The 12,517-nt window shown below is 40.5% G+C and overlaps 1 protein-coding gene across 3 annotated transcripts in view; it reads left to right on the top strand.

Annotated features, from left to right (window-relative positions):
* Positions 1-12,517, top strand: part of nbeal1 (neurobeachin-like 1) — a 283,397-nt gene that overhangs the window by 133,380 nt on the left and 137,500 nt on the right. For all 3 annotated transcript variants that reach the window (XM_063051669.1, XM_063051668.1, XM_063051667.1), the window contains 5 exons: positions 4,983-5,115; positions 7,230-7,349; positions 9,404-9,707; positions 10,672-10,757; positions 12,326-12,415. In XM_063051669.1, coding sequence (XP_062907739.1) covers positions 4,983-5,115; positions 7,230-7,349; positions 9,404-9,707; positions 10,672-10,757; positions 12,326-12,415 — 733 coding nt within the window. The remainder of the gene's footprint in view (positions 1-4,982; positions 5,116-7,229; positions 7,350-9,403; positions 9,708-10,671; positions 10,758-12,325; positions 12,416-12,517) is intronic.

Below are 12,517 nucleotides of genomic sequence, written 5' to 3'. Positions count from 1 at the left end.
AGCGAATACAGGAATCTGAGGTGCAAAGGGACGTGGGAGTCCTTGTGCAGGATTTCCTAAAGGCTAACTTGTAAGTTGAGTCAGTGATAGGGAAGGCAAATTCTGGTAGGGCCTATGAGTAATTGAATCATTAATGGAGAGCTGTAGTCATAAGAAAATATTGGATAGGCTGGGTATATTCTTCCTGCAATGAAGGAAGCTGAGAAGAACCTTACAGAGTTTTATAAATTTGGGGGGCATAGGTATTCAGTCTCCAGGACAGGGGAAACTAGAGAGCATGGGGTTGGGGGTGAAATTTAAAAAGACCTGAGATGGTAGGTTTTTGCACACAAAGGAGAGGGGATTTTCTGGAATGAGCTACTGAAGGTGGTAGAAGCAGACACAATTACAGCATTTAAAATGCATTTCTACTGGTACTTGAATGGGAACAACATTGAGGGATACAAGCCTAATGCAGGTAAATAGGGTTAGTATAGAAGAACATTCTGGATGGCATGGACGAGCTGGGCCAAAAGACCCATTTCTCTACTGTGCATTTTGTGCTTGTGTTTGGCCTTCATAAAATGATGTAAGAGACTGAGGACATGGAGATCCGATTAGAAGCAGGGCTAAGAAATTGTCCTACTTGGACAACTTCCAATTTGACAATAAACTTGAACTTGTTGGAAAGGAGATCGTTCTGCAAGTTAATTGTCCAGTATGTATTTAGTCTCGTGATGTAGAACTCAGCCTAAAGTTTCTATCCAATTCTTTTTGTGGTAGCTTTGTTTTACATCTTATTGGCAATATTCATGAGGACATGGAGATGAGTAGTACAAAAAAAATTCTGCGCGGTGACCTCTGAAGAAAGCTCATTAGAAATTCATGTTTTTTTTCCAGAAACTGATAAGCTTCCTTGTCTCGGAAAACAAGTCCGACTTAACCACGATTGACCCTTATTTAGTATTTCTTTGCTTTTGTGCTTCATAGATTATTTTGGTTTTAAAATGAGTGCAGGAAGAATTCTGTTGAATAGTTTTAAAAATAAATGATTTCAATTAATATTTATATCTTTTGTTTGGGGAAAAAGTTGCAATCATAATGGGGAGTCTATATGCTTTGTGAGTGATTATGTACAGTGGTGAACTTTAAGTATAATCTGACTTTTATTTAGAAAAATGCTATAGGTTTCCTATGTCCTTGGAGCAAGAATATAACTTTCTTCTTGCAATCAGTGGCACTTTATTAGGTATACCTGTCGTTAATGCAAGTATCTAATCAGCCAATCATGTGGCAGTGATTTAATGCTTGAAAGCATGCAGACATGGTCAAGAGGTTCATTTGTTGTTCAGATCAAACATCAGAATGGGGAAGAAATGTTACTTAGAAGTCTTTGACCATGGAATGATTGTTGGCTTGAGTATCTCAGAAACTGCTGATCTCTTGGGATATTCATGCACACCAGTCTCTAGAGTTTACAAAAAACAGAAAAAAATCCAGTGAGCGGTAGGTCTGTGTGTGAAAATGCCTTGCTAATGAGAGAGAGCAGAGAAGAATAGCCATACTGATTCAAGCTGACAGGAAGGCGACTGTAACTCAAACAACTATGTGTATAACATTGGTGTGCAGAAGTGCATCTCTTAATGCACAACATGTCGAACCTCGATGTGGATGAGCTACAGCAGCAGAAGAGCACAATAGATTCCACTCTTGTGGCCACTTTATTAGGCACATCCCTGGACCTAATAAAGTGTCACTGAATGTATTTACAAACAGTGAATTATTTTCCCCTTGATCGCTGGTATGTATTGTGTTAATTAAGTGGAAGATATTTAGTTAGGAACTACTTTACAGGAAACAGAGGAGACCCTGGTGCTGAGCTAGGATTTAAGATAATCATTCTATAGATGTTGTATTAAGCTGTTAGATATTGTGGTCATTAGTAAGTGTCTGCTGTGGTTAGCATATCAGATGCTATTAGTACTGGGATTTATTGTGGTTGGTTTATGGGTTTTATCTGCTGCTGAACTGAGAAATTCTGTGCTGTATACACAGTAGTTAACTGATGTTAAATGTAGGACGTGTTCTGTATACACAGCTGCATAACAGGTCACAAGCTAATTGAAGAGAAGCTGTGGATATCCATTCCAGAGGAGGGTCAAAGTTACCAACTTCAACTCCTCAACAGTTGCTTGCCCTTGAAATTCTTGAATGATTTCTATTCAGATATTTATCTCCTTTGGTTTTATTTATGGTAAATAGGGTTCTGCAACAGAGTTTGCAAAGTTCACAATTTTCCATGTGATCTGTTGCCTGAAGATACTTGCATAAACTTTGTGAAGCACTATAATAATTATTAAATGATAAATTACAACCATCAAAAAATTTCTCACTGTACACTGATTGTTCATGCCTAGGAAAGGGATTTTGAATTGGAGTTAAGATTTCGTGATTTGAATCTCTCCAGAATGAGCTGTCTGGCAGCGGAGCAAGTTTGAAATCACTATTTAAAAGTACCGTATAAAAAGCTCAGTGATTCAGCATTGAAGTATGTCTGTGGTTTTGCTTTTATTCCACATAGGATATTGTAAGCTAAGTTTGGCAGCAAATATTCTTTTGGATTTAGTACACTGAACACTCTCAGAAGCAGTCTCTGCATTCCCTGTGATCAGGAGTTGATCTCTGTGCTCAATTTGTAGTTCTGCAGTGCAGCCTTGGATGAAACGAAACATTTTCTTAAGGAGATTAGCTCTGTTTCCTATGCTTCAAGAAGTAGTCTTTGCCTGTCCAATATTTCCCTGTGACTGGGTCCCTCATCTGCAGGTGGGCTCCCTCACCTGTGCCTCTCTGACCCTCGACACAGGTGCCCCTCAGGGCACTGTCCTAAGCCCCCTCCTGTACTCTCTGTATACCCATGACTGTGTCAACACCCACAGCTCCAATCTGCTAATTAGATTTGCTGACGATACTACATTGATTGGCCTTATCTCAAATAATAGTGAGGCAGCCTACAGAGAACAAGTCATCACCCTGATACAGTGGTGTCAGAAAAACAACCTCTCCCTCAATGTCGCAAAAACAAAGGAGCTGGTTGTGGACTACTGGAAGAATGGAAACGGGCTAACCCCTATTGGCATCAATAGATCTAGGGTTGAGAGGGTGAACAGCTTTAAGTTCCTCAGCATAAACATCACTGAGGATCTCACATAGTCTGTACATACTGACTGTGCGGTGAAAAAAGCACAACAGCACCTCTTTCACCTCAGACGGTTGAAAAAGTTTGGTTTGGGTCTTAAGGACCTTCTGCAGGGGCACAATTGAGAACATCCTGACTGGCTGCATCACTGCCTGGTGTGAGAACTGTACTTCCCTCAATCACAGGGCTTTGCAGAGTGTGGTGCGGACAGCCCAGTGCATCTGTAGATGTGAACTCTCCACTATTCAGGACATTTACAAAGACAGATGTGTCAAAAGGGCCCGAAAGATCACTGGGGACCCAAGTCACCCCAACCACAAACTGTTCCAGCTGCTACCATCCAGGAAACAGTACTGCAGCATAAAAGCCAGAACCAACAAGCTCTGGGACAGCTTCTTCCACCAGGCCATCAGACTGATTAATTCATGCTGACACAACTGTATTTCTATGCTATATTGACTGTTCTTTTGTACATCTTATTTATTGTAAATTACTATACATTGCACATTTAGATGGAGACATAAAATAAAATTTTTACTCCTCCTGTATGCGAAGGATGTAAGTAATAAAGTCAATTCAATTCATGTTCTAACAGTATCATTGTAAATTTTTCTTGCACTCTTTCCAGTTTAATAACATCTTTCCTAGAGCAGGGTGACCAAACCCGAACACAATAGTCAAGGATCAAGGGTCACCATATACATTCAGGTGTATTTGGAATTTGTTGTGCTGTTATGTATTGATGTGACATGCAACAAAAAACAACATTCAACATAAGAATAAAGAATTTTATAAAAAATAAATGTAGAGGTTAAAGAACGAATATGGCTGAATTGCAGATAAATACAATCATGTATTTACCCTGTAAACAGCTTTATAAAAAGTGGTTTAAAGTGTTTACAGTGCAATGACTGAGGTAATAGTCAGCGGGTCCAAGAGCAGCCCTACCAGTGGCCTATGCAACCACTAATAAAGTGAATAAAAAAACATTAACTTTACCTCTATTACTGGAGTAATTAAAATTGTCAGAGTGGCACATCTTTGAAATTAGCCAAATAGATTTAAAATAAGTTAGAATATCTGTTCTCTGTTCACTATTCTCACCCAGCCTGGAAAAGATGTGAATGACTTGACTCTCAGTCTTGATTCTCCAGCGAAGTTTGTTAGCAATAGAAACTGAAATGCTCAGCAGGTCAGGTAGCATCAATGAAGAATTCAATGGGTTGATCAGTTCCCTGACTTTAATATGCCCAGGGCATACTCACAGGGGCCAGAAAACTCATGATAGAGCTTTGCTGCTGCTGCTTCTAATGCTGCCTGACTTGGTGTAAGTACTCAACATCTGATTTTTATTACAGAATTCCAGCCCTTCAGGTGTTTAATATTCGAAACATGTTAGCACCTGAAATGTGGGGCTCTCCTTTCCTTCCTCCTCCCACCGTACACTACTGGGTTCAGATACTTGAAGTAATTCCACAACTGTGTATGTTAATGTTACTGGAAAGCCTTGCACTGAAATTGTGGGTTAGATTGACCATTCCAACATCTGATCAACATTATCAGATACTGTGGTTTTAATACATCTTGAACCAAATTTGAGTAGAAGACATCATGTGAGTGTGGGTTAAACCCCCAAAGATTTTTGATTAATGCCAATTTGTGAATTTATGTACAGTATGACAATGTATAAAATTGCATACAATGCTTATGCATACAATGCTTATTATTTTTCTGAAATTAAATGGCATAGTGGAACTTTTGCACCAGTAAGCTGGAAAGACATTGCTTTACACTGCACATGTTTTAGTTTTTTCACAGCTAGTGGGACAGGGTTTGAAGCATTTCTGACGTCCTCAGGAGGGTTGGTCGTAGCAGTCTGTACAAAGAAAGAATACATGACAGTAATGCTGCCTGACCACTGCTTCTGTGACTCTCTCTGGGTAAGAACAAGGATTGAAAGACTTACTGTTAGTAAATATTTTGTTACATTGAGCTCAATTATCTCCATTGCCTCACATTTTTAGATTAAAATTTTCATATAATCAGCCAAACCCCTGTGATTTATAGTCACTTTCAAATGATAAAACTTTTGGTTGCATATTGTTAAGATTTCCAGCACCTGCTATTTTTAGCTTCTGGCTTAGCAGTGCATATTTTCATTAAAGCTTCAAGATGGTTTATGAAATATGAGACCACAGATTCTAATCTTCTGTTCTGTTTCACCCATATTTTAGCCCAAGTAGGTTTGCTAGCATTATATTCCAAGAATACAAGGCAGGTTGAGGGCAAGGATTATTAGTAAGGGCCACTGAAGGTGCCATTACCAATAGAAGTAACTATTGTTCACCCAGCTACTCGCCTGCATTGACCACCAATCATCTGACTTGCCTGGCATTATTTTCCTATAGGATCTGCTGCTGAACCGTCCACAGAGCTCAATGGACTGGAGGTGCCTCTCAGTCTTTGCGTCAGTAAATATCTCCTGTGCAGTGTTGTCATTGACAAAATCACTGACCTGACTGTGATTTGACAGTGGCCTGACGGAGACATTTCCTTGGCTTATGAGGTGCATCACCAGGCTTTACCCATCCTTCCCAAGACCCTTTGGCCTTGACATTGGGGTGGGTGTCACTGCTAATGGCGGGGGGGGGGAGGGTGAGAAAAGTAACCTCAGTTGGCAATGTGAGCATGATTATTAGAGTAGTGTGAATTGCAAGTGTATGTTTTCAAAGTCAAAGTACATTTATTATCAAAGTATGAATACAATATGCAACCTTGAGATTCACCTCCTTACAGGCAGCTACAAAGCAAAGAAACCCAATAGAAAGTCGAACACCCAATGTGACCCAAGGAAAAAAAGTGCAATAATAAAAGTAAGCAAATAATATTCAGAACTGAAATTCATGAAAGTGAGTCCACAACCAGAAAGCTAGTCATCAATGAACTAAGAGCCCGTTCGTTGCAGACCAAAGCCTCAGTTTAGCGCAGAGACAAGTAAACTTCACAAAGCAGTGAGGTGAACACTGGCTTGTCCCTTGCCTCCGGCCCCAACACTCTGACCTGTTCAATCTGGTCCAGCGCTTAAATTGACCAGACAGGGGGTTGGTGATCCTCATTTGCAGACCCGGGCCCTGCTGCTTCAATATGCTCTTGGGCCTCAGACCCACTGCCTCAAGTTGGCTCAATATGACCTTTCCAATTAGATCTGGTGCTTAAGTCGGTCAAACCTCTGCTTGTCCCTCGCTCTCGGGCCTGGGCCATGCTACCACCATCCTGCACCTTCGAGATTTCACTGCCAAGTTATACGGACAGTTCAAAAGCTCAACTTCAATGGAGAAGTTGCAGACTATTGAATGCAGTAATCGTTTTCGATTTCGATTAAAATGTGTGATTAATAAAGTAGTTAATAGTTGTTTTTGCTGCCAGCAAGTTGTCGCCATGCTTCACCAGTACCATCTTAAACTGGTTTTCACTCCTCAATTTGATAAAGCCAGATTGATACTAATAGCAGTTAAAATACCTGACTTGTCCTGCAGCCGATATGCAGCCATCATCTTGCTGCACATGTAATCCTGTTACCACGTAATGTAAATCTGTTGTAGCTGTCACGGTCACATTGTTGAACAGTACTTCCATGCTGTTTGAGCTGGTTTGGGTATTCCTGACCCTGCCCATCCCTCTCTTGTCATATGCCTCTATTGGCAATATTTCAAATAATATGTCACTGCCTGTGCATTATAGGACCAGCCAAGTTTCCTTTTGTAAGGATGCAGGAAGTCCTGTATGTGAAGGAACCATTGGCAACCAAAGCCCGGGCAAGAATGGCACCTTCCAGTCAGTGGCAGGAAAATTTGAGCAGATGTTGTCAGATTTCACATACCCCAAATCTCCATTCAGGGATATCTAGAAACAAACTACCCATTCATGTGCCTGCAACTTAAAGTGGATTTGAATACATCAAAGCAACTGAACGTTGACAAAGCCCTTTGTGAGCGTTGCAACTCAAACAATACTTGAATTTGCAATACTAACCTGTGATTTTTTTTGTTAACAGCATAGTATAGCTGTGGTACATTTTCCAGCAAAGCGACCCTTTGGTCAGAGTCTGGTGTACATCTACGTCAATGGTCAGCAGAAACTCACTGCGCCTCTCAAATTTCCCACTATGAATGAGGTAATGTTCTTTTATCCAATAATTAGTCTGTTTTCCTTTTAGTTCTATAATTATTAACCCTAATGCATCCCAGTATTATACTTAAGAGAGTGTTTATGTAGGCTTTTCAATGCTTAGACCACTGAGAACTGAGGGGATTTCTCATGGTGACTGTCAAGAGTATACACTGAGCTGGAAGCTGTACAAGGTATGCAGTAGGGAGCAGGAAACAAGATTTAGAGGAACTGCAATAACGCAAACAGTTTGACCAAAGTCAGAACAACAAGTCTGCTGAGAACAGATTTTGCCACAGATATTTTATCATTATTGTTTATAAATTGTTGGTACGAGAGTGGTCACTTAATGTCCAGTAAGCCACGTTGGTCTATTCCTTGAGAGGTTACTTGTCAGCAGCTTGAATTTCTGATCCACAATAATAAAACTCCTAACTTAACCACACATCTAAATAGTAATGTTATATTTTGCATTATTTAAAATCTGTATCACTTAGATGGGAAAAAAAAGCAATGTGGCACTTTTCCTGATCTGTTGTTATCCCATTATTCTTTAGAGCAAACACTTTTGTTCTAATTTAGGAAATATGGTAAATCTTTGGTAGATGTCATTGTTGAAAATACACCATCTCTATCACTGTAGCAGTCCCTTGATGTTCCACTAGTGTTGTCAGCTTCAAAAGAGAGGTCAAACAATTGGGATGTAATCAACTGAGTGGCTAACCCTAGTGCATCTAGAAATTAAGCAATACACACAAAATGCTGGAGGAACTCAGCAGGCCAGGCAGCATCTGTGGAAAAGAGTAAACAATCGACGATTCAGGCTGAGACCCTTCAGCAGGACTGGAAAAAAAAGACGAGAAGTTAGAGCAAGAAGGTCGGGGTAGGGGAGGAAGAAGTACAAGGTGGTAGGTGAAACCAGGAGAAGGGGATTGGTGAAGTAAAGAGCTAGGAAGCTGATAGGTGAAAGAGATAAAGAACTGGAGAAGGGGGTATCTGATAGGAGAGGACACAAGGCCATGGAAGAAAGAGAACAGGGAGGAGCGCCAGAGGGAGGTGATGGGCAGGTAAGGAGTTAAAGAGAGAGAGGAAAATGGGAATGGTGAAGGAGATGATGGGGAGAAATTACTGGAGGTTCAAGAAATCAATGTTTATGCCATCAGGTTGGAGGCTATCCAAACAAAATATAAGGTGTTGCTCCTTCAACCTGAGTGTGGCCTCAGCACGACAGTAGAGAAGGCCGTGGGTTGGCATATCAGAGTGGAAATGGAAGTAGAATTGAAATGGGTGGCCACCGGGAGATTTCACTTTTTCTGGCAGACAGAGCATAGGTGCTCAGTGAAATGGTCTCCCAATCTACGCTAAGTCTCACTGATATACAGGAGACCACACTGGGAGTGCCGAACACAGTATATGACCCCAACAGACTCACAAGTAAAGTGATTCCTCACCTGGAAGGACTGTTTGGGGCCCTGAATGGTAGTGAGAGAGGAGGTGTAGGGGCAGGTATGGTACTTATTCCATTTGCAAGAGTAAGTGCCAGGAGGGAGATCAGGGAAGATGGACGAATGGGCAAGGGAGTGGTGTAGAGAGCAATCCCTGCGGAAAGCAGTAAGTAGGGGGGAGGGAAAGATGTGTTTGGTGGTGGGATCCAGTTGGAAGTGGCAGAAGTTTCAGAGAGTTATGTGCTGGACATGGAGACTGGTGGGGTGGTAGGTGAGGACAAGAGAGTCAGTTAGGGAGCGATCTCTGCAGAAAGTGGGAGGGGAGGGAAAGATGTGCTTGTGGTGGGATCCCGTTGGAGATGGCAACAGATGGAAATTAGAATTTTTTGAACTCTACATCATGAGGCTTGAATGTGGTTTTTGCAAGAAGTCTCCATATGGCAGCTGCTGTGCCGGTGATTGCAAGGAGGTTCAGTAATTTACTAAACAGTGAAACTACTATAGTTATTTATACTTATAGTCTTGTCCAGTTAAAGTCACACCTTTTATGCTTTCTCCTATTCATGTCAAATTGTGTTATTGCTGAAACTTGTTAAATGTTTTCTCCCAAATTAAGCCTTTTACATCATGCTGTATTGGATCAGCTGGTCAACGGACCACTACGCCACCTCCATCACAAATCCCGGATCCTCCATTCTCGTTGCCTATCCCTTCCGGACGGGCATCATTCAGCTCAATTCTTTCACCTCCAAACTGGAGCGGACTCCTGGGCAAACCAGAATCGGTGACAAAACTCATTTCAGCAGGAACTCAGGATAGTGAGTGGGGTTCCCCGACTTCACTGGAAGGTCAGCTTGGTTCTGTTCTAGTCTTCCACGATGCACTACAACCCTCTCAAGTGAAGGCTCTCTATTTTGCAGGTGAGCAACAGCTTTCCAGCTCATCCCAATATGTGGCCACCTCATTAGTATTGCATCTAGAGTTCCTTTTTGCAATTTTTGAGATGACCCTTTTCACTAAAAAAAAATTGAGTAATGAAGGACAATTTTCCCAATGTGCTTCTACCCCCTCTTTGAGAGAGCTGTTATCAATTAGCACCAGTTCTGTACTCTTTTCTTTTAGAAAGTTGCAGTTAAATTTGCTTCCACTTTCCTTTCAGGTAAAAACAATTCACATCGTTAAAAAAAAAACTTCCCCCTTCATCGCTATCCCTGGTCTTTTTGTTAACTATCTTCAACCCACATCCTCTGGTTACTGACCCTTGTGTCAGTAGAAAATGACTCTCATTAAAGAATCTATCATAGTTTTGAATAATTCAACCTTGTAAGAAGATAAATCCAAGCTTCTCTGGGAAGTTCATGTCCTTTATCCTTGGTGTTATTTTATTGCATCTCTTTCACATCATCCCCAAAGCCAATCGCATCCTTCCAAGCGTGTTGAGTCCGGTATTATATTCAGGTATATGGCTGGAGTTGATCCAGAGTTCTATAACATTTTGCCCTAATTTACTTTCTAAGCTATGTATGTAAACCTAGGGTTCTATATACTGTCTTAGTACCATTTGGCATACCAGGTGATGTTTACTGATTCTCACTCTGAACTTGATTTGTGATACCTTTGTTTTCTGATCTTAAATTTAAGGCACATCACAATATGTGACTTGAATCATTACAGTAATAAATGCACATATCACTCCAGCCTTTGTGTTGATACTGACATCGATATGATGTAATATATTTGTTGGTCATGGCAACTGTATGAATGAGCCTTCGCTTGATAATATTACATTGTACTTAAACTGATGGCAGCAGCTTTTCTCTCAAATATTGGATATAACTGAACAGATTAACAGTTGGCAACATGCGGAACTTTTAATGTTGACAGGCCCAAACTGCATTTCTCCATTGAAAACTCAGGAGTCGGATCTTACAGACCTCACAAACAAGCTACTCCTTCATTACACACCAAAAGTAAGTAACATGTAAAATTTACGAGCCTATTCTTGGATTTTTAAAGTTCCTCTTTTACAGGTTTTATTTACCCACCATCTTTCTGTCTTGAAGCCATTCCCCTTGTAGAAACTGGACATCTTAGGCACTAAATTGACAAGATGCTTTGCATTATGGAAGGCTTCACCACTTGAAAAAAGGTTTTGAGTTGATGTCTGATTATAAGGAAGAATTGGGACATGCCTAGTCTAGGAGGTGTCAGTGTAGTTACTGCTGTTCCATCAGATAATTCATTGGGTTTCCAATTGGAGATGGAATTTGAAGATTCAGTCTTGGATTAATGGATGCAAGTAGCCGTTTTCTACTTGCCCATGAGAGAGAGGTAGCAGATATCCTTGAATTGCTACTGTCCTATTTACAACAAATGGTGTCACAGGTCGACAAGATAGTAAAGAAAGCTTTTGGCCCACTAGTCTTCATCACTCAAGGCAGTGAACAGAGAAATTGGGCTGTTGTTTTGCAGTTGTATGAGATATTGGTAAGGCCGCACCTAGAATATTGTGTTCAGTTTTGATTACCCTTCTATAGGAAATATGCCATTAAACTGGAAAGAGTGCAGAGGATGTTGCCGGTTCTCAAGGGACTAAGTAATGGAGTAATGTGGAGCAAGTTAGGGCTTTTTTATTGGAGCTTAGGAGAATGAGGGGACATCTAATAGATGTGCATGAAATCATGAGGGACCTAGAGAGGGTGAGTGCACACAATCTCTTCCCACGGTTTGGGAATCAAGAACTAGAGGGCATAGGTTTAAGGTGCAAAGAGAGATTTAATAGGAACTTGAGGGACAACTTTGTTATCCAGAGAGTGATCAGTCTATGAAACGAGTTGACAGGGTAAGTGGTTGAAACAGGTACATTAACAACATTTAAAATGCATTTGGAATGTACTTTGATTTTGGGGATTATAAATAATAGTGTATGAATAAGAAAGGTTGAGGGGTAGAAGGGTCAGGCACAGGCATTGGGACTAGCTTAGATGGGAATCTTGGTCAGCATGAACTAGTTTTGATGCTGAAAGACTGGATGACTCTAAATAGATCTCTTTCAAAGCATAACATCCCATCAGGATAAATGATCTAACTGGAGAAATTAAGAATCAGTTAGGCCAAATGGAAAAGCTTGTAATATTTAGTAAAAATTTCTCAGCTCTGAACTCTCTATTTTTGGAACACTTTACTCAAGAAGGAAGTTTCAGTTCACTTGCTGAATATATTCAATATATTGAGGGAATCAAGAGAATGGGTAAGTGGGGTGAAGTAGAAATGGAATGACAGAGCAAGCACCACGGGTCAAATAGTCTAATCCTGTATCTAATACCTGCATAATACGGATGGACAGGAATAATGAAGGAGCAGCAATCTTTGTCCAAATTGGTATGGTGTGTCGTAGTACATATGTGTCATGTAGATATATTTACACGAGGCATAAAACTAAATATTCAGTTTCCTTGGATTGTAAAAGCTGTAAGATTATTTTGATGCATCCAAAAATCCAAATGCTATTACTGTTGGATTTTCTGCATTTTTACAGGCATGCAAAAGTCCTATCTGCCTTGATTTGTCACCAAATCTCTTTCATGGGAGACTGACTGGGCATAAAGTTGTCAACTGGGATATTAAGGTATTTACATGAATGGAGCATTGATTTTAATTATTCAGGAATTGTCACCAGAATACGGATATTGTATTGAATAATTACACATTCCATAAATGCTTTATCTAA

The sequence above is a fragment of the Mobula hypostoma genome, chromosome 6, assembly GCF_963921235.1.
Source record: "Mobula hypostoma chromosome 6, sMobHyp1.1, whole genome shotgun sequence".
Taxonomy (NCBI): domain Eukaryota; kingdom Metazoa; phylum Chordata; class Chondrichthyes; order Myliobatiformes; family Myliobatidae; genus Mobula; species Mobula hypostoma.
Note: the sequence above shows the minus strand (reverse complement) of the source record. Positions and strands in the feature narration are given on the sequence as shown.